The following is a 12738-nucleotide window of genomic DNA, read 5'->3' on the forward strand; positions in this document are numbered from 1 at the left end:
GAACCATTGTAAAGTTTGTCATTTGCTTGATAGATTTGAAGCAAAGCTCCCCTTGTGTTACTCAACAAAACACATTGTGTACTTCAGGTCTAGGAAATATGCCGCAGAGCTGAATTGTTTTCTTAAATATTTTGAAACCGATATTGTTTTCATGTTACGAGCTTGTCACTGCCTTTTAATTAATGTCTAAGATGTTAAAGTCAGGTTTATATAAACTATTAATGAGTAAATCATGTCAGCTCCAGCATTTCAGTGTCAGCTCAAGGCGCTGTCCTCTCTCCTTCTGTCAACGTCATCTCTTGTCCTCCTGGCTGCATTTTTCTCTCTTCTCTCTTTTAACTTTCTGTGTTTTAAGTCGTGCATCCTCTCCTCCGCTGCTTTAAGGGCTGTCACAAAAAAAACACACAGCACCTTAGAGGAATCCTGTGGTGTTTTTAAAATTTGGTTTCTCTTATCGCACTTTGCCAGGGACTTGTTACCAAGCAGGGAGTATAGCTCCCATCTATAGGCACCACATTTAGCTGAGAAATGTCTTTTTTTGTGAAATCCCCAGTGAAATAAGTATCTTAAACGCCTGGAGGAGAAGACACTCGAAACACAGACAGTAGCAGAATAGTTGTAGATTTCCTGTTTTTATACTTTTATATTGTTTACTTATTCATTTGCGTGAAGTGTGTTGTCCTGGGGGAAATTAGTGCATTATCTTCATTAGTAGACAGCAATGACAGCGACTCAATGGGTACCATTTGTCCTAAATGAACAATTTATATATAGAGAAGAGAGAGAGTGATCAAATTGCACATAAATAGACAAAAAATGCACAAAAAGTACTTTTCTTCTTATTTACCTTTAACTAAATACTTGCTTTTAAATATACTTAAAGTATTACGAGTATAAGAGTGTTCATATGAGAGTAGCGAGCTCCACCACGTCAATCAGGAGAGAGACATAAAGGAAGTATTTCTGATTGAGCAATACTTCTCTCATTATTGATTGTTTTTTAAATTCCTAAAGGTAATGTGAACAAGCTTTGTAGAAATGTGGGGCAGCGTACAGCTCACCTGGTGGAGCTGCCGCAGGCCGGGTTCGATTCCAGCCTGAGGCCCTTTGCTGCATGTCATCCCCCATTCTCTCTGCCCCTCTTTCACCACTAAACTCTCTCTGTCTGTCACATCGAATAAAGGTCATAAAAGATATTTGTTGATATAAAATGTATAAAATGTAAATAAAATGTACTTGAGTATAGTGACGAAGTAAATGTACTTCTGCATCCATGGTATTATTGAGTACACTGTACTTCTATGTGTATTGACTTGAAGTCTGGTCTTTTACTTTGTCTCTAATTTCCTCCATGTCTCAGCTTTCAGAAGCCAGGGACAAGACACTTGAATGTCTGAATCAAACTGTGGCTTACAAAGAATTAAAAGGCGACGACCCAACGACAAAAGAACTGGTCAGGAAAATGGAGCAGGTACTGAACAACACTGCAAAGATCTTAAGTCTTTCATTCCAAAGGATTCATAGGATTCTGCAAGGCAATAGTCATTGTGTCTCTTTCTGTGTGCGTATTTAGCTCAAGGTGAATCTTGCCGAACGCGAGAGGCAGCTGCTGGAAAAAACTCTCCTCGTGGACCAGGTGACCCGTCTCTCGAAGCCGCTCAGCGAGCAGGATGAGAACTGCCGACAGGACCGACTCTCGCTGGGGAAGAAGGTAGACGACAAGATCCACTCGCGCACAGACAGAGACAAAGCTTTTAATGCTGCACAGACACAAACAAACACAAGCTCCGACACCGATTAACACACTTGTTATATCATTCACATTTTGTGAGGAGCATGTGCGGCCCATGTGAGGAGCATGCAGAGCCAGTGTTTAGTTCACCGAGCATTACAACTTCCTCCACTTGCTTCTCTCTCTCTCTCTCTCTCTCTCTCTCTCTCTCTCTCTCTCTTGCACAAACTATGAAAAGCCTGTGGAACAAGGTTTATTCCATGTAACAGCCTGTGGAAGCATTTCAGGGCAAATCTACCTTAACAGTTGTGTAACAAAAACAAAAACAAAAGCCAGTTTACAGGGGGAGTATCTAAACGAATCAATATGAGATTCCCCTAATGAGTGTGTGTGTGTGTGTGTGTGTGTGTGTTTGGGTGCGTGTGTTTTCGACCTCCAGCTGAACGAGATCCGAGCCCAAATAATCGAAGCCACCCACCGACTGATGGCCGTTTCTGCCGAACTTTCCATGAAGCAAGCTGCTTCTTTGTCTCAACAGCAAGAGATCAAAGAGAGAGAGCTCCAGGTCAGAGGTCACACACACACACACACACTCACACACTCGCAGCACAACAACAACGTGTCTCTGTGTGCAAACTGTGATCTCAGTTGCACATTCTCCTCTCGGTTCTTTCTGTCACTCTCCACTGACGGCAACTTTAGACAAGATGAGTTTTCACTGTGTCACATGTTTCACCTCAAACCTGTTTATTTTTGCTTATTTCCTCTGAAAAATAAATCTTGAGGCAAACAGACAGAGAAATGAATGTTCCTTCATTCTTAAATGAAAATGAAGAAAACAAAGAAACTGAACAGGAACAAATAAACGAATACGAGGTGACGGAGAAAGTTGAATTCAGACACGAGAGATGATTTTTCCCAATTTTAGACGGTGTTGGGTCAATGTTTGTTTTCAGCATTGGAGAAGACAGTACAGGAATGTTGAGTTCATACAGCTCTCTGTGAACACAGCTTGTTTCTTTCCTAACATGTTCACAGAATGCAGGGAAAGTATTAAAGCCATCGGCTAAAAGAATTATGTAAGCAACACATTTTGAAAGTGTGACGCTGGTTTGGGCAGAAAGTCTCACAACTTTCTGTCTCAATAAAAAATTTAACTAGTAAAAAAAAAAGGGAGGATTCCCCACGTGCCTCGTAAATGTTTCAGGAGCCGCGTATTAATAACCTGGAGAGTCCCGGCAGCTGATGTGCAGCCGCCGCAGACGCCGATGTAGAAAATGCAGAGGCATAACTATCGTCCAAATTCTGACACTAATTCGACCATCTGCTTTTTCGGGCGCAGTTAGACCCGAGTCAAGCCAGGAGAGTGCAGAGTGGACGGAGTGATGGGAATACAAAGTGAACGTCTCTCAATTTTTCCAGATGGACAGGTGCCAGCGGCGGCAGGAGCAGGGCCTGCCACCGTGCCCTGAGATGGAGGAGGAGTGGAGGAGGATGCTCCGGAACAAGAGGAGGCGGCAGAGGGACAAAGAGGAGCGAGAGAAGGTAAAGAATCGCACACAAAGATCCACCGTCAGGAGGCCATTAAAGCACCGAGGGGCGAGAGTAGAAGACACAGTGACCAAGAGAAAAGAAAGAGCGCAGGGACACGAGAATCGATTCGGATTCTGAGGAACAAAAGTGTCGCTGTACTCCTGAACACACACAGACTGAGAGAAGGGAGTAAAAACTATTAACACCCACAAGAGACCAGACAGGAACTGAAGTCTGCACATCACAGGGACATGAAGGGCAGACATGCTGACAAACAGAAGTGGAAGCTGTCCTCACAAGAGCAGCACAAACACAGGGATCAGTGGCGTCTGAGTCCAGCTGTCTGCAGCTTGTCTGCGGTTACACTCATCGCTACTTTCTCACCCGATTCGTCCCTGCGTTTAGCCGCCGGCTCAGAAACCACCGCAGCAGCCCGCATTCACATCTGCGGCCTGCATTTTCTTTTTACACTTATTATTTATCCTACATTTTAAGTTTTCTCTGAAGAGGAATATGTTTTTGTACTTATTGTTTGTTTTTTTCCTGCCATTACTGCTTGTTTTTCTGTGCACTCTTCAGATCACATGCCAGCAGATTAACTGTTCATACGCATGAGGGGAATCTCCATCTCTTTGAAGCCTCTGTGACATTTCGGCTCAGTCCGTTTCCATGATGTAGTCAAATGAAAGTCAAAGGGAGAAGTGCCGCCCTGTCCACACTAACGTGGATATGACTCTCTCTCTCGTCCACATGCAAACGATGTTTTAAGTCGCCACAACAGAGATTTTAACAAAATTCTTTCGAAAGTGCAGATTTAAAAACTCTAGGTCTAATTACAAGTTAGCAGCTAAATTTAGCATCACTGCACCACCGACATTCACAGATGTCTGTCTCGCCAAATCTGACTTGGACAACAGCATTCGTTACTGGTAGTTGACGGATCTTTGATGTAGATTTTATCGCCCCCTACTGGCCTGACCTGCTTTTTGAGCATTTTTTCCCAAGAGATATTTTGTAAAAAGAATATCGACGCTTGTGGACGGAGGTATTTTAAAAACAGAGCTAAAATATTCCTGAAAAGAATATTTACAAATTGACCCATCAGCCTCATTGGGTTCAACCACTGTCAGTTTTCTACCATATAATTCAAGTATAGTTCGACTACTGGTCTTGATTTTATTCATATATTTTACAACCTTAGTCCTTGAACTAAAATATAACTTAATTCATCCTGTTGTGTTCCAGTCTCCTGCGTTTCGTCACCTGTCACTGAGATAAATGAAAATATGCAGCGACAGTGTCTTGATGGTATAAAGCGCCGTGATCTCTCTAATATGTATTTTCATTGATGGGCGTTAATATGAAAAAGAAAGATTCATGGATCAAATTTTAAGCAGCCTTGAGATCCTGAGCGCAACTGTTCAGCGATGCCCTTGCACTTGTCTTTAGATGTTTAGAAAAGTTGTGGGAAGTAATTATTCCATTTGCGTGATTAAAATTCAGGGAAATTGAATTTTAACTATTTAGCTGAAGGTCGAGAGGACTTGCATCAAATATTAAATGTGTGTGTGTGTGTGTGTGTGTGTGTGTGTGTGTGTGTGTGTGTGTGTGTGTGTGTGTGTGTGTGTGTGTGTGTGTGTGTGTGTGTGTGTGTGTGTGTGTGTGTGTGTGTGTGTGTGTGTGTGTGTGTGTGCAGCTGGCTCAAGAAGAAGAGTGGAACCAGTTGCCAAATGGAGAGTTCACCACGGCTGAGAGCCGTCCCAACGCGTACATCCCCGAGACCGACTCGCTCCCTCTGCCCAAACCCTACGGAGCCCAGGCGCCATTCAAACCCTCGCAGCCAGGAGCCAACATGAGACACATCCGTAAACCAACGCTCAAACCCATCGAGATGTAAGAAACAACATGTGCACCTCAAGGAATGTATGCGTACACATCATGGCTGCACTCATTTCATTAAAGTGTCCCTGAGAGATATTTCATTTTTACTTGTCAGGGGAAATTAAGAAATTGAGAATTTAATGTTTTAAATATATTTTCTACTGCATTTGGCAAATCAATAAATGTGTGTCTGCACCTCCCTGCTCCTCGTGTGTGTTTTCACCCTAAACCCACCACTGCTGTTTTCTCTTGTTTGTGTACTTGTCGACTGCATCTGGTTGTAATTTAGTTCCCTTTTTTGTTTTTTTTTACATTTCCTGGTAAGAGTTAACTGCAGTCTGCTAACAGTAACAACAAGTCCAGTGAAAAACAGGAAACGTGGGAGATTGAATTGTCTCACTATCTTTCTTCTTCATTCCACATGTTTCTGCGTGTTCCTTGTTGTCTCTCGCTCTTGTAATCTTGCGGCCGATGAATAAACGGCAGCGTGTCTAAGCTCTTAATGTCTGGGACCATGAATGTAAATATGGAGAGGAACACAAGGCTATAAAGAGCATGGAGAATGACAAAGAGAGCGGAGAATTTAAATGAAGAGGAACGGGAGACGACAGCTGAAGAAAAAGGGAGTCGTGGTGGAAAACGGATGAAAGTGAAGTTGTAAACGGGGTGGAGAGTTCAGAGTGAAGACAGAAAAGTCTCACAGGGGATCACAGCTTGTGAGCATGTGTGTGTGTTTGACACTGACGTTATGCACCGTGGCTGATTCTGAAGTTAACGGTTTGAATAGTTGAAATAATTAGCTCAAGCTTAATGGATGAGCAGTTTGAGTTATGCACAAAAAGAAATGGATAAATCATTGAAAGAAAATGAAGATTAATTGACGCCTAAAAGGAAAATATTAACAGTTGAATAGTTCATCTAACGGGTAGCTAGCTAAACGTTTGAAGCAGTTCGTTAGCTCCTGAAAAAGTAATGAATAAAACCATAGACAAGATGGACGACATGACAGCTCCCCAAAAGTTAAGCCAAAGTGTCTCTTTCACCGCCTGGTGGCTGGCTGCAGTATAGGTCATAAAACTGGTCTCCTCCATGTTAGTGGATGGGACATGGACCATACTAAAGAAATCAAAATTCATGTAAATATATTTTTCTCATAGTTGATGTCCTTTATCACACTGATGTCCAAGTGCTCATTTTTTAGTAAGTTTGTTATTATTTACTGTTTTGATACAGCTGCAGAACTGACTTGCGATTGGTCAAGCATGTGTATCGGATCCATCCCCCAATCCCTATAGCTCATAAAGTTTTTACCGCCCACGCAGACAGCCAGACCTCACAGCTTCAGCTGCAGTCGTGTGTTTACGATGCAGTGCTCGAACTTCTCTGTCACTCTAAAGTCAGTGGACCTGTCACTCAGATTCTGAGCGACCCTCATGCATGTGCATGTGCACGCCTGCTGCCGCCATGGTTAATTCTGTGAGAAACACTGCAAAGAAAGAGACAGAAGAAAACCTGGATTCACTATTTATTCGTATTCGCTCCAAAATGTAAATCAGTTCAATTTTTTTTTATTAATCCTGCTAACTAACAAGTGTTAAAACAACAAACCGCAGCTTTAGCGGAGGTAACTATTAGCGATACTTACGAGTAATGATTTAACAGTTGAATAAACACTTGACAGTGATGGTGAAGGAGTTCTTAAGCTCATCTGACAGAGATGAGGGGGATGAGTCAGACAGAAACATTAGGAAACCATCAGTTTGCACCATGTTGTGCCAGGTTTTACGATTCGCAGTGTTTGGGTCAACTTCCCAGAGAGTTTTCGAGAAGGCGGCGGCTTTGACTTCTATCTGATTTTCCAGCCAACCTTGTCCACCCAGCGGCGTGATGTGTGTGTGATGATCCATGGCAGGCTGATGGTGAGAGCTGTCAGATTAATTTAGCCCCCTGATTGTGCTTATTAGCCGGCTGCATAACACCGGCTGCATACCAAAGAGGCGGAGGAGGCGATGGAGCGCAGAACGAGCGATTAGGAGGAATTCCCTTAAAGACAAATGATGTGAAGTGAAGGGGGTGTCGCTCAAGGTGGATACTGTGAGCGTGTTCAAAAGAACGATGGGTGTGTTCCTCCCTAAATGTGACTCGTGTGTGTGTGTGTGATGACTGGTGCTGAGATTATTTCCTGAGTTTAGTGTAAATCCGTCCAAAGCCCTCAAACTTCCAGATGAACATGACGGCTCACTTCCTGTTCGGCAGAGCTTTTCAGGCTACGAAATATTTGACTGCAAACTCACATCGTTTCCTAATGTTTCACTTCTTCGAGGTTCAAAGGAAATTCATCGGAAAAACAAAGTGAGCCGATCTGTTGCCATGTTTTTGGCAATAACAGAAAAAAACCCACAGAAAGCTTGGAGAAAAAAAAATCTATTTATTCACATTTCATCTTACAAAACTTTTCTTTTTGTGTAAACATAAGGAACATGAGGTCAAATTCCCCCCCCGAGAGGATTGTTATGTAATTTCTCAAATGAAAGCATGACATGAGATCTAAGTAATCTCTGGTATTTACTCTTGTGTGGGGGCGCAGGGTAACCGCACACGCACACACACACCGAGAACACATCCCACACATGTACATTACCGCCGCAACCCGGGAATGTCTCCACTTACAGTTGGAGCTCCGTCGTGATTGACGGCACAAGTTTGCGCAATAGGAACCAGATGTTTGAGCGCGTGTGTGTGCGTGGTGAGTGAATGATGTAAACGTCTTTCAGCTGTTATTGCCTTCTTAACCGAATACTATTTTTGTTTGATTCCGTGGTTTGCAAATCATTTTCTGGTTGATTTAGCATTGTGATGTCGTCATAGAGCAACATCAAGCTTGAGTTTGCTAACGTTAGCCACAGGTTGTATCGGACCATGTAGCACTTCCACATCCAAACGGCTCCGTGTTTTCAATCAAGCAAGAGCGTGAATCATTTTAATGAACCTAACTTTTTATTTGTACGAGTAAGAACTTTATCCTCTAAAGGTAAAATAATCCCATAAGATAAACTTCGTACAGTTGCTTGTGTACGAAATGCTGTATTTTGTTAAAAAACATTTATATTTAACAAATTTATAGCAATTTTTACAAAGAAAGTGTTTATTCTTCTTTTAAAGTTAAAATGTCTATCTTAAAATCTGAATTTGGACGATCTTTGTTAGTGAAAGTTATGGTACAGTTGTTTTCTGAAAACTCTGATGGTTTTGTTGTTAAACATCTCTCTCAAATAAGGTCTGTTGTACTGAACTGAAACATGGATATTAGCATCAGCATCAAACGTTTTAAACATACACGTAGCCCTTATCGTCCATATGACAGCCAGCGACAAAGTGTGAATGTCCCTAAATATCTCACACGTATACCCGGAAATTTAATGTTGTTATTTTTGGTTAAAGTATTAACACTTGAAAATCATTTACATTTGGTGTAAAGTAATAATCATCGTATTTGCCGTTAAGGCTCGATTGTACATTCAGTTCACGATATCAAAGTAACACGACGACTAAATCTCACTTTTTTTCCTGTAGAGAATCTGTTTAACTCAGATTTAATGCAACGTATCAAGGCACCGGGGCCACAGAGCTTTTGTCGGTGTGCAATCAAGTTGATTGGCTGCGGCGACGTTAGAGGAAACACAGGAGGATAAACAAGTGCGTTTGATTTATAAACGCTGAGCGCAGGATTTGACATTGATGTCCATAAATTGAGTGCGACACGGTGGAGAAGTGTGCGACTCACTGGAGAGAACAGTCGCTGCCACAGATATCGAGTTCGTATAAATAGCTGCCAGCGTTTTTTTTGTTTTTGAATGAATATTTCAACCGAAGATTTCACTGTGTTCCCTTGTGTTTAAATTTTTTTGGTCCTGTTCATACTGTCCCTCACACCACCAGGACTATTTATTTCATCCTCCATTTCCCCCCCCCCTCCATCCATCTATCCCTCCGCTCCGCCCTAATTTGTCATCAACCAGCCCGAGCTTGTTTACGAGCGCTCTGCCTTTCAATCTCTCCGTTCATCCTTCACTCCTGGCCCTCCACCATCCACCCATCTGTTACTTGTCCTCGAGGCCCAGTCGATGATGACTGTGCTCTCGAACGCATTTTCCCCCTCATCTGTTTCTCCCAAGATCCATCCATCCATCCGCTGTCCCCCTCCCCCACCCCCTCCCCACCTCCCTCCCTCCTCCGCCTTCTTCACTTTTCCTCAAAGCCCATCAGTATCAGAGTCTGCTTCAGCGCCGTCTCCTCCACGAAGCTGGCGTCCACGTTCTCCTGCTCCTCGAACGGGTTCAGAGCTGGAACACGGGACGAGGAGGAGATTGGAGCTTATTATAGAGGCTACAGCAGCAGATGTAAACACACACAGAATACACACACTCAGTCTTAATCCTCCGGAGACGTCTGTATCCGCACCAGGAAGGATATACACACACACACACATACACTACCTTGTTCCTCTATATCCGAGAGTATTTTTGCCAGGTAGGTAAGAGGCAGAAACTCGGGTGTGAGACCGGGCTTATCTCTGCTGGTGAATGCAAATTCCTGAGGACGAAGGAGAAAAACAAAAACACAAGCGTGGATTTCGTCATGTTTTCTGCACACAGTCGAGACAAATCTGCAAACTTCATTTTCTTTTACTTCAACAAAGCTGGTCGCAGTTTTAACGTTTGAAGCTATAGTTAGCTTCATGCTATGTGAGCAGCAAGAGTCACTGTTTTTAAACCATAGACTGTAAATAAAGATGGACGACATGACAGCAAAGTGAAGCCAAAGCATCTTGATTTCCGGCTGTTAGCTGACTGTAGTTAAGGCCATTCATTTTGCCTCCTCCATGTTAGTGAGTAGGACATGGACTAAACTAAAAAGTCAAAGGAGACATCAAATAAATGAATAAATGACACATTGTTTTTCCAGTAAGTTTGGTTTTAATTAGTTATTTGATGCAATAAAAATGGCGCCATGATTGACAGCTGTGACTGACAGCTGTACAGTTTATTGACTCTGGCTCCAAATGCGCAAGATGGCCGAGTTCGTATCCAGGATATTTTGGCTTCATTTCTGAATAATTAAATAAAGTGTATGAACAATTTAGCCTTTTACGTGGGGGGTCATTTAAAACACGTTCAATAAAGAAGCCCATTTTTCAGGATTTCAGGTGTGTTACCTTGTTTTTGTTGCGTTTCTCCAGCAGAGTCCTGACATACTCTCTGGAGATCGAGGCTGAACTGACGGGATGATCCCACATATGGTGGATCCTCTGCTCCATAGGCTGACACACACACAAACACACACACACACACACACACACACACACACACACACACACACACACACAGGAGTTTAGATTTTACGCATTTAGCTCATGTTGTCATAAAAAAATGGTCCCTGGAGGATGTGAACATCTGGGCTTTTCTGTGTCGCCAACTGGAACTGGGAACCATCCCTGTAGAGCCAACTGCTAATGAGGGATTCCAGAGAAACCTTCAGTGTTGTGAGAGGAACAACACAAGTGGATCCAGAGCTGCTGAGTCACTTCAAGACTCTGTTCAAGTTCATAGGAGCAAAAACCAGCTACCTACATAAGGATTAAGATTCAGTAACTCTACTCAGTCATACACACACTAATACACTGCATAATCAGGGCTTCTTGTAATTAGTATTGTAGTAGTAGTAGTAGTAGTATAAGAGGTATACTACTATACTATACTACTACACACTCTAGTTGGGGGTTAAGGACAGAGGATGTCACACATTTTATAGATTGTTTTGAATTGTGATTTTTGATTGTGGACAATACAAATAAAGGTTGGTTGTTTTTTTGTTTGTTTTATTGCTTTATTCCATTGTTTTTATTATTGTACAGTTTTCAGGTATTTTCTGTTTTCAGTTTTTGAAAAGTGCTCTCTAAATAAAGTTTAAAATGATTGAAACAAATGTACTTTTTTGAATCTTTTTTTACTCAAACTGAATTTTATATTGTGTGATTCTGATGATTGGAGATGATAAAAACTCATGTTGCTTCCTGACATATGCAATATGTAAAAAGCTCAAGAAAAAAGAAACAAGTCCTTCTGATTAGAATCATTCAACATGATTTTAAATATGAATATGAGTAAACAAGCAGTGATTTGTGTTTTTCAGCGTCTGTACATCACTTCAATAAACTCAAAAGAATTCCACCATTTATGTCTCAGCTTGAGAAAGCTGAGAGAGCACCATAAACATAAAGGGATCTATAAATCTTTAAATCTCTTGTTCCCCTCTACATCTTGACTGAGCTGCACCAGGTTCATCCATAAATCTATCTGTGAGTTTGTGTTTAAAGTCATTCCTAAGTTCTTAGCAACAAATAATTCATAATAATTCAAGTTGTTCCAGTAAACTTAACGTCTTGGCTGTGAATAAGAACTGGTTTGTGTGTGTGTGTGTGTGTGTGTGTGTGTGTGTGTAGTCTTGTGTGATGTCTCTCTCCCTGCCTGCAAAACTTACCAAACAAATGTCTGACAGGAAGGAAACAGAACGGAGACACTAAACAAAAAATAAACACTCCAACATTCCTCTGATCACACACACACACACACCTACAAAAGAGCTATACTGTCTCCACACAGGAACAACAGCTCCATCCTGAACACACACACACACACACACACTTACCAGCTAATAACACAGGTGATTTGTGATTGGCTTGAGGGAGATGAGACTCAAAATAACTTCAAACTCTTAATTGCACCAAAATGGGAATTTTGGGGAGAGAAGTGTTCAAGGAAAGATGGAAACTCCCCCCCCCCCTCGCTTACAGACAGGATGATAAGAACCACATACATTATTTTTACTTCCATCCGTCCAAGGGGAGAAATTCACTCTGGACAGGGACCTGTCCTCCAGGTCGTCTCTGTCCTCCAGGCTTGTTCTGGTAATATGCTGCAAAACTTCTCTCCTCACCCTGCATTAGAAATGTCACACACACACACACACATATGGAAGTACCTCAGGTAGTCTCTTAAGAATGCTGAACTTGAGTCTCTCGTTGACGTCACTGTTGTCAAGGTCTAAACAGAAAGAAAACAGAGAAGAAATTTGAAAAATACTGAGGAAGTAAACACTGATTCTACTTTCCAGAAAGACTATATGGTCAAAAAAGATTATGTAGTGGTCAGAAGAGGCAGTTTGTAAACTTCTTCCTGTTATAACAGTTCCTCCAAATGCTTCTGCTAATAATATATCTATGGTGACTGGTAACCATGAACAGAAAAACATTGGAATGATGTTTCACTTTGATAGAAAACAGACCTTTTATCACAGACCTTTTATTAATCAAGGCAAAATAATCGGCTGTTTGCAAACCAGATAATCGAAAGCTACATTTCAAGACCAATTGCGTCACAGTAGCGCGACTCGGCTGTCCCATTTCAAAATGCTCCTTCAAATGTGGCCAACAAATGTGTCCTTCCATTCCCGGTCAATGAAGCATCCGAAGGGTGGATCCTTAGGAAATGCTCCCTCTAATTTCATCTCGGCCTTCCCAGAATACTAATCCT

General features: G+C 42.0%; 2 protein-coding genes across 4 annotated transcripts in view; one reads left to right on the forward strand and one right to left on the reverse strand.

The window, feature by feature from the left end:
- ccdc146 (coiled-coil domain containing 146) overlaps positions 1-6155 on the forward strand; it is a 46358-nt gene extending 40203 nt beyond the window's left edge. The window contains exons 19-23 of the mRNA XM_035147478.2: positions 1361-1471; positions 1574-1711; positions 2172-2297; positions 3155-3277; positions 4962-6155. Coding sequence (XP_035003369.2) covers positions 1361-1471; positions 1574-1711; positions 2172-2297; positions 3155-3277; positions 4962-5162 — 699 coding nt within the window. The 3' untranslated portion in view covers positions 5163-6155. The remainder of the gene's footprint in view (positions 1-1360; positions 1472-1573; positions 1712-2171; positions 2298-3154; positions 3278-4961) is intronic.
- Positions 6156-9372: 3217 nt separating this feature from the next.
- LOC118101803 (gamma-secretase activating protein) overlaps positions 9373-12738 on the reverse strand; it is a 28757-nt gene continuing 25391 nt past the window's right edge. For 2 of the 3 annotated variants that reach the window (XM_047338624.1, XM_035147797.1), the window contains exons 29-32: positions 12188-12249; positions 10362-10466; positions 9643-9739; positions 9373-9489 (exon numbers count right to left, since the gene is read on the reverse strand). In XM_047338624.1, coding sequence (XP_047194580.1) covers positions 9389-9489; positions 9643-9739; positions 10362-10466; positions 12188-12249 — 365 coding nt within the window. In that variant the 3' untranslated portion in view covers positions 9373-9388. Of the gene's footprint in view, positions 9533-9642; positions 9740-10361; positions 10467-12187; positions 12250-12738 lie in introns of all 3 variants that reach the window. The other variant, XM_035147796.1, reaches the window with a different exon arrangement.

Source organism: Hippoglossus stenolepis, chromosome 22 (assembly GCF_022539355.2).
Source record: "Hippoglossus stenolepis isolate QCI-W04-F060 chromosome 22, HSTE1.2, whole genome shotgun sequence".
NCBI classification, from domain to species: Eukaryota; Metazoa; Chordata; class Actinopteri; order Pleuronectiformes; family Pleuronectidae; genus Hippoglossus; species Hippoglossus stenolepis.